Source organism: Mercenaria mercenaria, chromosome 9 (genome assembly GCF_021730395.1).
Source record: "Mercenaria mercenaria strain notata chromosome 9, MADL_Memer_1, whole genome shotgun sequence".
NCBI lineage: Eukaryota > Metazoa > Mollusca > Bivalvia > Venerida > Veneridae > Mercenaria > Mercenaria mercenaria.
This window is the reverse complement of record NC_069369.1, coordinates 63204057-63217784: the sequence shown is the minus strand read 5'-3', so window position 1 is coordinate 63217784 and position 13728 is coordinate 63204057. Positions and strand designations below refer to the sequence as shown.

At 33.7% G+C, this 13728-nt stretch overlaps 2 protein-coding genes across 2 annotated transcripts in view; both read right to left on the bottom strand.

The window, feature by feature from the left end:
- LOC123547274 (WD repeat-containing protein 6-like) overlaps positions 1-13728 on the bottom strand; it is a 197122-nt gene that overhangs the window by 84362 nt on the left and 99032 nt on the right. The gene's annotated exons all lie outside the window — the stretch shown is intronic.
- LOC123547288 (uncharacterized) overlaps positions 1-13728 on the bottom strand; it is a 69750-nt gene that overhangs the window by 46381 nt on the left and 9641 nt on the right. The window contains exon 5 of the mRNA XM_053551548.1: positions 4280-4434. Coding sequence (XP_053407523.1) covers positions 4280-4434 — 155 coding nt within the window. The remainder of the gene's footprint in view (positions 1-4279; positions 4435-13728) is intronic.

The window sequence follows — 13728 nt, the reverse complement described above, 5'->3', positions numbered from 1 at the left end:
TGATTGAATTATTACAGAAAAAGATAGAAAAGTGAAGCAAGATTAGTGGTAAGGGGTTTTGAGGAAAAGATCATACTATTAGACATACCAGGGGATAGTCCTACTGTAGGCAAAGGGCCATGCATATGTTGTTTTTTTTTCACTTGCGTCACACAGAAAATGGACAGTTAAGACAACAGATATTAAATCAACATTTCTTCAGGGAAAGGAACTTGAAAGGGAAATATTTGTCAGACCTCCAGCGGAGAGTATGACCCCTAAAGGAATCATTTGGAAATTGAATCATGGACTTTATGGGCTAAAAGATGGTGCTCGTCAGTTCTATTTGAGTGTCAGGGATGAATTAGTTCGCTTGGGCTTTATCCAATGTAAGTGTGATCCAGCAATGTTTTATGTTACGTTATGGACTACGTGGCATTATCTGTTGTTTTGTAGATGATTTTCTTCATGCAGATGATAAATACTTTGACCTATTTATAAAAATCTTAGAGATAGGCTTATGGCAGGAAAAATAGGAGAAAAGTAACTCAAACACATTGGGTGTGATCTTCAGCAAAATGAAAAAAAGATATCATTTTAGATCATACAAATTATGTTAAAAATATACAGCTGGAAAATATTAGTGTAGCCAGAGCCTCTGAAAAAGAATCGAACTCAGATTTGATGAACAAACTTTGTTCAGACAACTGATTGAAAAGTTGAATTGGGTTCTACAGAGCTCCAGACCAGATATGGCTTTTGAAATGATTGAACTGAGTACAAAACTGAAAAAGGGAACTGTGAAAGATTTAAGAAAGAGCTATTAGAGTAGTTAGTAGATTGAAAGAATTTGAATCGTTCATAAAACATCCTTGTCTTGATTCAGATATGTCTTTGCTAGTATTTACAGATGCTTCTTTGGGAAATCTTGACGATGGAAATGGCAGAACAAGTGCTTATATACTTTGGTTAATTGATGGTTAAGGGAAATGCTGCCCAGTATCATTGAAAGTAAATAAAATCAAACATGTTGTTAGGTCTTCAATAGCAGCAGAATCTCTCAGCCTTCAGGAAGGTCTAGAAGCAAGTATTTACTATAGAGGTAACAAATTTGTTGGGAGTTCCTGATAATTTAATCCGGATTTCAGCATATGTAGACAATAAAAGCTTCATTGAAGCAATCTTCTCAACTAGACTCGTAGATGACAAAATGCTCAGAATAGACTTTGCTGCTATTCATGAATCAGTAACAAACAATGACATTAAGTGTGTTAAATGGTGTCCAGGTCAATTTCAGTTAGCAAACAGTATGACAAGATTTGGGGCCTCCAGTTAGTTAAAGTACTACAAACAGGACAAATGTTGAAAGAATTGTTGTAATATGTATATTACTTCAAATTTTGAGAATTGACTGAATTAGAACATGAGCGAATTTCAAATGTTAAAGTTATTTTCCGTTGGTACATATTTTCTGTTGAAAGTTTGTGATCACACAGCTACATTATAATCTTTAATTATTTTTCAGTATTTGTTTACTGTAAAGTAACAGTTAGATTTCTAAATTATTTGTTCCATTTTGGGACAGCTTAATTTTACATTTTTGTCTTTAAAATTTAATAATATTTTAACTAACAAAAGAAGAAAGTATAATGAATGTTAATAGTTATACCTCCTCTGAATAAGGGAGACTAATCCTGCAGACTTAGTTAAATGTCAAGGGAGTTAATAAGGACTTTTCAGTGTGGAAGTTTAGAGTAATCAGTAAACATGTGTAGTTGATTGAATTGAATAAACTGATATTAACACAATTTGTTTATAGAGAGTGAAATTGTTGATACCTCTTTTTTCAGAAAATGAAATTTTTACTATTTTTTTTTCGGACTGTGTACTTTGATGCAGTTAACAACTAATAATATTTATTATACTTATGTATCTAAAATAGGTAGTGCCTACATGTACTTGAAGTTTGTATTTTAAGTTCGTTACCGAGAACAAATAAATCAAAAAATGTTGCAAAAACTTAAAATTTTTTCTTCGTTTATACCTGTTTAATAGTGTCATTTTTGAAGAATCTTAAATACAATCTAACTTTCAATTTCATGTGTCCTTATGATGCTGTCTTGTTTGTACAAAACTAAATACTGAAATATACTACGTTCTGTCTTTCTTTACATTTTGAAAAACTCTTTACTTCCATGTTTGTTTTTGTACTTTTTCTCAGTAATAGCCTCATTAGTGTGATATTGTATAAATCTGTTCTCAAAATGTTGTATTGCTATTTATTTTATGCTAACCAGTGAAATACTGTATTCTATCAGTTAAATATTTTCATTATTTCATCACTCACACTGTGAAAATATGAATTCTATATTTTCACACTGTGAGAGATATAGCTCCACCCTCTCATTACATTGTGTATGAATTTTAAATTATTTGCTTAAAACAGGATGAAAACTGTAATCGCACTTTGTTCTTTATAGTTTATTTCTCGATTCAAATTATTTTACTTAAAGAGAATTTCATAACGTTATGCAGCAAAAAATAAAATAAAATGGTACTTTATGTTGTGTGCGTCTTTATAACGTCACAGCACGTCTGACGTCATGTCTGTTTACGCGCGTCTGTTTCCCGCGCTGAGATTAAAAAGAGTTGCAAAATGCAAATCTCAACGTAATTGAGCATAAAATAAAAAGAAAATTTGTTTGTTCTGAGTGAATATGGAATTTATCTCACCTCGAAGTGAGAAAATTTTCACATTTTCACTCGCGCTACGCGCTCGTGAAAATATTTGAAATTTTCTCACTTCTCGGTGAGATTTATTCCATATTAACTCAAAACAAACAAATATCCTCTATGTATACAGACTGATTAAAAAACGACAAACTTTTATTGAAATTGGCCTAAATGGCTCAATATAAAATAACAACATACCATTTAAAAGTAAAATCTGTAAAATTGGCAAATAACTTTACCTCATCCATTTGGATATTTTTTGTTATTAGTAGAGTGCAATACAATTGTACTTCAAACAGAGTCTGATGAAGAGTGTTTCATGAGAATTAGTTGTTTAAAGTTATATCTATATTTTGCTCTTATGGTCCATAATAAGGGCCAAGTGTACGCATTCGAAAAATCTTGGGAGAGGGCCTTATAATGCTGCTTCATATCAAGTTTGAGGAAGATCCATCATGCTGTAAACAAGAAATCTTATTGTGACTTAAGTGTATTTCTATTTTTAGCTCTAGCAGCCCTCGAAGGGGCCAAGGGCCCTTATTTGAACAAATTTTATAGACTGAGTGAGAATATACTGATGTTACAGAAACATTCTGATGAACATCCTCCAAGCAGTTCATAAGTGGAAGTTGTTTAAAGGAATTTCTAATAATTAGCTCTAGCGGCCCCTAAAAGATAGAGGCAAAGTGCCCCAATTTGAACAAATTTGAGAAAAGACTTCACACTGATGCTACATACCAAGTGAATCCATAAAGTGGTTCATGAGAAAAAGCCGTTTAAAAGTACTTCTAATTTTTGGCTTAAGAAGCCCCTTATAGAAGTCAAGTGCCTCCATTTGGACAAAATTGAGAGATAACCTTGCATTAATGATACAGACGGAGTTTTATGAAGATCCATCAAGCTGTTCGTGAGAAGAAGTCGTTTAAGCATATTTCTTTTTCTAGCTCTAGCGGTCCCTAAAAGAAGCCAAATGCCCCAATCGGAACAAAACTCAGGGAGGATCTTACACTGATGCCACAAGCTGGCTGAAGATCCATCAAGTAGAAGCCGTTTAAAGGTATTTCTAGTTTTAGCTCTAGCGGCTTTTTAAAGGGTCTAAGTGACCCATTTGGCACAAACTTGGGTGAAGACATTTCAATGAAGCGAAAGTGAATACAAAATTTGATGAAGATTCATTTTATAGTTCACGAAAAGAAGTAGTTTAAAGGCTTTCTCTTTTTAGGTTTAGCTCAAGGTAATAAAATCGGGAAAGTAGAACCTTCGGAAGCACCGAGAAAAACGCAAACAGTGAAAATCGCAGACTCGGTTTGATTGAGTCTGTTCATGAGCAGTAATAGAAAATGCAACACTGCTAACGCCCTATTCTAACAAACCTGACAGCGGATCTTGCCAGGATGCTGCAGACAAAAGTGTGATGTACATCTGACTAGCAGTTTCACAGGAGAAGACGTTTAAGTAAAAAGGTTGCCGACGGAAACTAAAAATTTAATTCTTTATTTGTTGTATTTTAAACCTATATTTCCCTCATAGCTTAAAATGAAACAAAAAGTAATATAAGCTTACTAACCATGTCTCGGAACATACTCAAAATATAGTCCCCGCGGAAGTAGAAAAAATTTTCTTCTTCTGCATTCACAACAAGATCGTTGTATTTCTGGTCTGCCTCATACCCGAACGCACACACTGATTTTCCGTCAGGATTAATAAGCAAACTTGTAGGTACTGTAATAAATGTGTCATAGTATGTTGTGAAACGCATTAAAATGTTCTGATTCCTCAACGTGAGTAACAGATTTTAAAAGTTGTACTTATGTTGATAGTTATACTTACAAAATCTTACACCTTCTTTGCTTAGTTATTTTTCAGAGATTAACGTTTGTAACTATAAAAAGCAATTGCGATATACAAAACCTCATTACATTTTACGAAGTTATGGAAGATTTTCTACAGAATTTTAAATACTACACGTTTGTATCACACGTAGTAACTATGTTCTTTAGTAATAGCATTAGCATATACAGTGTTATTCTATGATCTGACCTAGTGACATATTTTTAACTTAGGTGAATGTACTACATTTTATCAAGATAAAAATTCTAACCAGATTTCAGATAAATAACTAGTAAACTATAAGGCCTCTAGAGTATTAACAGGGTTATTGTATGACTTGACTAAGTGATCCAGTTTTCGACCCAGTTTTAAACTTGTCCGACATACTTTCATAGACAAAAATTTTATAAGTCGCATTACGCTTTTGCTAGAGTGACTCTAAGAGAGACAAAAGTAAACTTGTTTATCACGGAGGACAACGATAAACGGCGAACAACAGATAACAGACACAGGGTGGTCACACAATCTCACCTTGCATTTTGTGACCGGTGTACAACTTCTTATGTTAAATAACATTCCAGGAACGGGTAATGGCAGTAAGGCAAATATTTTTGGAGTATGTAACACATTTTCTTCGATGGGTAGACGGACGGACAAACATACACACAATTGCAAACCCATATCACTACCAGCAAGGGAGGGAGTGGGGGGGGGGGGGGGCAACTTTGTCACCATTAAAGATTCGTTCTTCCTACCGTACATAATATAATTAAATTGTATTTAGATGGGCCCCTTGAAATAGAGGACGGCCACGCAGTTTACACTCCACTTCGTCTTTATTTGCAAATGTGTAATAGCAGCTTATCTTTCTATGCACTACAAATTCTACCTTTCTATGCACTACAAATTCTACCTTTTTTCCCTACGATATTGCCATTTAATCAAGACGTGTATAACAAGAGGGTCATGATGATTCTATATTGATCACCTGTTAAACTTCGCTTTGAAATAATCAAGATAAACATTTTGACCAAATTCATGAAGATAGGGTCATAAATAGGGCCTCTAAAGTGTTAACAAGCTTTACCTTTGATTTGAGTGGGTGACCTATTTTTTTACCCTACATGACCCAGTTTCAGAACTGGCCAAGGAATCATCAAGTTATAATTCATCAAAGAATAAACGAAACCTCTATATGGCTGAAAGGGCCAAAATAGAAAAATATAGAATCCAAGACGGAATCTAGCCGGTTTTCGAAAGGAAGCGAGATCTTATTGTGACTTAAGCTGTGTGTAAGTGTGATTGAATCAAATGTAAAATGTCACTCCTATCGTGTTCACAGGGTAAAAAGTAACTAATTTTTGCTCTTTCAGGGGTCAGTTAGGGGCCGTAACTCCGGAACATGTAGTTGGATTTGACGGATCTATCATGGGATCCAAGATCTATAATAATAGTTGTTGTTAAAGATATCTTGCGAGTTTGTATTAATTTCAAACCACAAATGAAGTCTCTATATGGCTATGACTCTGGAAACAATGATTGGATCTGGCCAGGTTTCGACAGGAACCGAGATATTATGCCAATACAAGTTGTATACAAATTTGATGAAAATCAATTACAAAATGTGGTATCTATCGCGTTCAAAAGCCAAAATAGCAAATTTTGGACCTTTAGGGGGGCATAACTCTGGAACTCATGATGGGATTTGACACGTTTTCGAAAGGAACCGAGATATTATGTCAAGACAAGTTATGTGCAAGTTTGATGAAAATCAATTGCAAAATAAGGTCTCTACTGTGTTCAAAAGAAATTGTGAACGGACGGACGGAAGACGGACTACAGACAAAGGGCGACCACAAAAGCTCACCCTGTCACTACGTCAAAAAGATAATATATTATGGTACCTACCTATAGTAGAATGATTTCAGCGGAATGTTCAACTCGGAATTTATCAACATGATAGCAGTGCACAAAGGTAAAAGGAAAACAAAATGGACCCTTTCCCTATAACTGATCAGGCAGCAAAAGTGTAACCTATTATTAGTTAGAATTCTTTATCACTTTACAGTGATTTTACCATTAGTCCTAAGGCCTTGCTAGAATGTTCAATAGTGCATGATAATATTCATTTATTTATTTTGTTGGGGTTTACGTCTCAATTATAGGTCAAATGGCGACTTTCCAGCTTTTTTTTATTCACTTAAAATAATTGTTACAGTAACTGCAAATGTTTAAGTTTTGATTTTTAGCTAAAGGTACTTGGGTTCAATGTAAATCGAAGGCTAACACAAAAGTTGATATAAAATGTAAAATATACATGTACACCAACAATGTTTCGTCAAAAGAAAGATAAAACTTGTATCACATATTTACGGGAGCGCAGAGGGGACATGTGATTTTTCATAAATTATCTCGTGGCCACTCGACATAAAAAAGAGAAAAAGATTTCTCGTGACCACGCGATAGAAAAGAAAAAGCTATCACGTGGCCACGCGACATAAAAACTCTAAACAAAAATCAAAAGGTTATCGTCACGAGATAATTTATAGAAAAAAGGAACAAAAACAGTACATTTACTACTACTACTACTTCTTTTACTACTACTAGTTTCACCAGTATCACCGTCAACACCACTACCACTACCACCACCACCACCACCACCACCACCACCACCATTACCATTACCACCACCAACACTACCACTACCACCACCACCACCACCACCACCACCACCATTACCATTACCACCACCAACACTACCACTACCACCACCAACACTACCACTACCACCACCAACACTACCACTACCACCACCACCACCACTACCTCTACTACAACTACTGGTGGTTGTGGTGGTAGTGGTGATCGTGGTGATGGTAGTTGTGGTCATGGTGGTAGCAGTGGTCCAATTCCAGATTATATTTCAATGAATAAAGTCCTAAACTATTGGGTAAAAGCCTGTACTAAATGAGCAAATTTTTGGGGAAGCAGCAGCAGTAGTGGTGGTGGTGATACTGGTAGTAGTAGTAGTAGTAGTAGTAGTACTAGATATACTGTTTTTTTTTCTTCTTTTTCTTTTTTATAAATTATCTCGTGGTCGCGCAATACTTTTTCTTTTGTTTTCTATCGCGTGGTCACGCGATAACTTTGAAGATTTTTTTTCTATCGCGTGGCCATGAGATAGCTTTTTTTTTTTTTTCCTCTTTTATATCTCATGGCCAAGTGATAGCTTCTCGTTTCTTGTTGTTATTTTTCTATCGCGTGGCCACGAGATAACATGACGTTTTTATTTATTTTTTTTTATCTCGTGGCTACGAGATAACGTTTTCGTTTATTTTTTCGGTTTTTTTTTCTATCGCGTGTCCAAAAATCAAATGTACCCTCTGTGCTTCCGTACATATACACTGCAACAAGTTTATTTCATTTTATTTTTATTACAAGTGTCCTAGATGTTTCACACGTTTTACATTTTCTAGCATTTCTCTGACTGTTCTGGGGTATTTCGTTGCAAATAATTAAGGTAACGGAAGGCTACTGTCATCAAATGCAATGTTAACAAGTTTAACCCATTAAAAGATGATTTTTGTCGCAAAATATGTAAGCAAGAAGCATTACAAATTCATACTAATTAACAACTTAAACTGTTGAATTACGACCATACAACCGTTTTTCATTTAAGGATTTTAAGACAAATATTGTCCAGTTTGCTTCAGATAGTTAAGATGGTCAGTTTTTGATGTTTTTTTTAACGGCGATGAAGAAAAACATTTACATATTTAGTAAATTAAGCTTTTAGTCGAAGTACTATACCTTTTATCGGTAATCACTTCTAAAATATCGATTTAAGACCAGCATCCTCTGGTTTACTATTTTATCATCTTCTTTCTTTAATACCATCTGCTTAATACAGGATTAGCAAGCAATTGCCCAGGTCGGGTTTACCAAAGCGGGAAAACTCCGGAATACCTGTACTGGGTAATACCTCTTGAAGTAGGAATTATACTAGGTTTTAATGGATAATAAACAATTGCGTGATACAATATCAATTTTACAATAAATCAGTTAAATGCAAACTTTTAATTAACGAGATCAAAATCATGGCCCTTACTTGATGTAAAATATGTGCAATGGTTGAAATTTTTGATGAAAAGAGGTTGTCATTACTATAATAAAATTCTAAAATGTAATTTAATGTAATTATGTGTGAGCTTATGGACAGCTGTTGTTCAGGATTGAAGAAAAAGGTTATTAGTGTTCTTTGTCTTCAATATTTGATACATTTATCATTACAGAATGTCTTCTGCATGACTTGGTGTAGTATTCTTGAAGGATTATAACTTCAACACAGAGACAGAGATTAATATTTTAGGCATGACGCAAATTCTCCAACCGTATTACCATTCCTGAGCTGGATGCCAGTCGACAGTTGTACCTGTATAATGAAATAGCGCCCCTTTGCAGCAACAACAATGTATGCTTAAAATTAGCAGTGCCAAAGCCATTAAAATTGAGAACTCAGTCATTTAAAACAAAATGAATGGAAAAAAGTGTTTAACATTTAAAGTAATACAGAGAAAGAGCTCAGCTCATTTGGTACTTTCTGAAATTTTAATTAATTTGAAAGTGTTTTTGATATATATGAACAAATGCTACATTATGGTGTCAGCAGTAGTATGCATTGGTTAAATATAGACACACTGTATGTATGTAAGGCTGAACACAGTATAAATGTGAAATTCATAAAAGACACTGGAAGATTTTTCAACAATCTACAGTCTAGTACTGCATGACATAAAATTATGAATGGAGCTCTACATACACATGATTTATACATTAAGGATGTTGGATACGTTTCAGGCCAATTTGTTCTACAATTAAGAATTTTTTCATACTTTGCATGTTTGAAGATCTTTAGTATCTATTTCATATGAAAGCAAAAAAACGGTAGGTCACCGAACTCCTTTTCATTATATCGGCCATTTTCTACACACACTGTCAAGACAAAAGTGAAATTTGAAAAACCTGGAGAAATTGGGGGTACATTTCAAAACACAAACTATATTTATCAGTTGTAAAATAATTGTATTTCTAACAATTCAGTTTGAATATGCTATGAAGTCGGTATGAAATTTTAATGATTTTCACATAATACTTTTACTCATTTTCACGAGGCAATATAATTACCCCACCCACTTTTTCCCAATGGGACCAGTACTTGTATCAGTCTAAAGATAGCATAACATTATTTCTACAATTAAGATTTTTGAAATACTTTTTGTATACATTGTGTCTCAAAATTGCTTCAAAATAAGGGTAAAAAAATTGGGGGTCACCGAACATATAAGAGAGATATTCTGTATTTTATCATAAAATTACCAAAATTTTAGAATATTGGGGTCTGCTGGCAAATAAGCTGTAACAACAAATATTTTCATGAAAAAAAAACGCCTAAACAATATGAACATGTGTGCAAAACATAATTTTAAATAACAAAATATTTCGAAACCATTTACATCGACATTTCATCATAAAAAAGCAGATAATATTACCCCACCCACTTTTTTAAAGTTAAGTATGAATTATATAGCATTGTGGCCTAACTAAACTAAAGGAACCAGCGTGGGAGCCATCTGGTCTAGTCGCGTAATGGCTGCCTGGTATTTGAACACTAATTTTTCACTTGGCATGGCAACAGAGGTCTAAATTGAGGCTAGTTTTTGTTTAAATTTCATTGTGGATGTATTGTTGACATTTTGCTAGGAAAAATGGTAGAGCTGGTTGTATTTGGTGAAGTCAAGCTCAATTTTAGTATGAGTAGTACTTCCAGGTCACAGCATTGTGATTTTGATGTCAGTTTACAGTAAGTAAATGTGATCAGAGAAATCTCTCTTAGAAGATACATGACCCCTACTTTTCTCTTCATTTTATATCAGTTTTATCATAACTCTTTAAAATGAGGTAAAGATTTGTTCTCTGAAATGGGTCTAGCTATGTTTGGTAGCTCTTTGAAAAAGGTCAGTTTTATATAGAATATATAGGGAAAACTATTTAGGCTATTGTGACCTATAAGAAAATGTGGGCAAAAATAGAGATTTGTCCAGATATTGATATAAATGAACTAGTTTGGTCAGATTTTAGTAAAAAATGAGCATTTCATTGAAATTTTGCTGCAAAAATTGATAAAAACCCAAAAAGTCACATTTTCACTGTTTTGGGGGTATTTTTTTAAAAAAAATGCAAATTTGCACTCTAAATTATGCCCATCTATACATTTCAGAGGGGACATTTGGTATATTTCAAAGTGTTAATGTGTAATTTGCTTGCAAATTATGGTGAAAATTTATGAAATAGGGCAAAAACCAGCTCTGGCTAGAAGAACTGGTTAAAAATTATGTCGCGACATCAGTTTTGAAGGAAAATTGGCGCAGGGACCCGCGTTACTGAAAATGCCATAAAAGCTGGAAAACTGGTTTAATCAAGCTGAAACTTGGTATTTTTTATGCAGATGTGTTACTGATACTATACAAATGAAATTAAGACTATTACAGAAAAACAGTTTTTCTTATAGGCCTAACTAAACTAAAGGAACCAGCGTGGGAGCCATCTGGTCTAGTCGCGTAATGGCTGCCTGGTATTTGAACACTAATTTTTCACTTGGCATGGCAACAGAGGTCTAAATTGAGGCTAGTTTTTGTTTAAATTTCATTGTGGATGTATTGTTGACATTTTGCTAGGAAAAATGGTAGAGCTGGTTGTATTTGGTGAAGTCAAGCTCAATTTTAGTATGAGTAGTACTTCCAGGTCACAAGCATTGTGATTTTGATGTCAGTTTACAGTAAGTAAATGTGATCAGAGAAATCTCTCTTAGAAGATACATGACCCCTACTTTTCTCTTCATTTTATATCAGTTTTATCATAACTCTTTAAAATGAGGTAAAGATTTGTTCTCTGAAATGGGTCTAGCTATGTTTGGTAGCTCTTTGAAAAAGGTCAGTTTTATATAGAATATATAGGGAAAACTATTTAGGCTATTGTGACCTTCTTAACACTCCAGCATGAATATTACTATAACAATCTTCACCAAAGTAAAAAAACAATATTCATGGCTACATAATCTGGAATGTGTTGCATTATGGGGATGATCAGACCAGTATATCAAGAGTAATGTGCCCCTGATATAATAAAAAATAGCAATATTTACCCATTTTTTACAACTGTATCATTTTTATTTAAAGAAATCTTGAATAAACTTAGAAAATTGTCTAAAATAGACAATTAGTACGGCCATAGGGTCTTGCAAGACCTAGATTTCAGGCATTTTCAGACTAGCAAGTCCAGAGTTATCTGTCCCTGTTATATAAAAAGTTGCAATATTTGACAATTTTAACGCTCTAGTTTGAACATTTTCATAACAATTTTGATCAGATTTAATGGCAATGTATACGAGCACAGGCTCTTGGAATAACTCGATTTTGGGTATGATCAGACCAGCTTGTCCGGAATTATGTGCTCCTGATATATCACAAAAGCTGTCTGTTAACAGCACACTTGAAGGGGTTTAGGAGATACAGAGCAGACACAAAATTGAAGGCTTTGAGTTGTGACCTTGACTTTGAACCGACATGGGTGACTCATGGGTTCTGCACATTGTCTTGATGAGGTGATCATTTGAACCAAGTTTCATGAAAATCCTTCAACATGTTCAAGGGGTTTAGGAGATACAGAGTGGACACAAAATGTTACGGAAGGACGGAAGATGGAAGGACGGAAGTAGGGAAGGATGGACAGAGACCATTCCTATAACCCCCACCACTTGTGGCGGGGGAGTTATAAACACCACGACAATACCTTCAATTCAGCACCTATAAAATTTCATGTTGTGATAATTGCCTACAAAAACAAGTCCCAGTACTGTACCGTATTATCATTTTCTAATCACCTTAAATATTTCTAACAGGTAGTGAACCACCCCAAGTAATCTAAAATATTTCTAATTGTCACTCAAAAATGTTCTGGTATGTAGGACTCTCAATGAAAATTATCTTATATCATATATGATAATAAATCACCTTAATGTCCAGAAGTTGTGTTGAGCTACCTTAAATAATTCTTCCTGTAGTAAGTTACTGAATTAAACCAACAAGCTACTTCTAATCAGGCCATAGAAATATATAAAGTGTGTAGTAGACCAAAAACCTATCAAAGTATCTTTCAAGTTCAGAACTGACTAGTACTGAAATAAATAAATTTCTTTTTAATTCACTGCACAAGATATTATATTTGAAAATTTCTATTAATTGACTATTTGAGAAAAGTACCTTGGACCTTTCATCAATGAAATTTACCAAAATTCTCTAATAGAAAGCAAAGAAAACCTGTAATTTGTTCAGGATAATATTAAACAGTAAAGTTCAAATCAAATAAAAGTACATGAATTTGTATACTGGGTATAAATACTCAAACAGATTTTCTGAAAATCTATTAATAGAACAGTTTTACTTTATGCTAAAATTAGTTAACCACTGGACCAATGAAAAATCAATACTACCTTGTAATGAGGATGTGGAAAATTGCTGGAATCCCAAAATGTGTACTGTAACTAATAAATGGGGATCCAGAAACTGAATAAAAAATATAGGACAAGTCTAAAAATAAATTCCACTGACTAAGATTAGTAACAAAGTATTGGCTTGTTGAATATACCTTTTAATTGTTAAATATATTGTTTTTAAAATAAATTTTTATTTTGATGGCAATTTCAATAGATTTCAATAGATTTAAAAGATAAAATTTAGTTTGAAAAGAGATAGATAGAAGATACATCCAAAGAACTATAAAATACATTATAGCTATTTGATACAACATGCAGAATCCTTCACCAATTATAGTTTAATTCTGTTAAAATCCCTTTTACCAAGTTAATGTGACTTGTGAATTTTCTTTCTATCTTTTACAATAGCACATCATCTTGGCTGAGCCTGATAGTGATTCTTTTTTTTTTTCGTTTGTACTTTATTGAAATCACTCAAAAATCCTAACTGATTACTGAAATACTAAACAGTTGTAAAGTTCAACATCCAATTTTTAAAAAATTTTGATTGATTTAAATACACATTAATTTTACATTCACTCTAAACCTGTATGATATAATGAACACAATTCTCTCAGATCACTAGCTGTTTACTG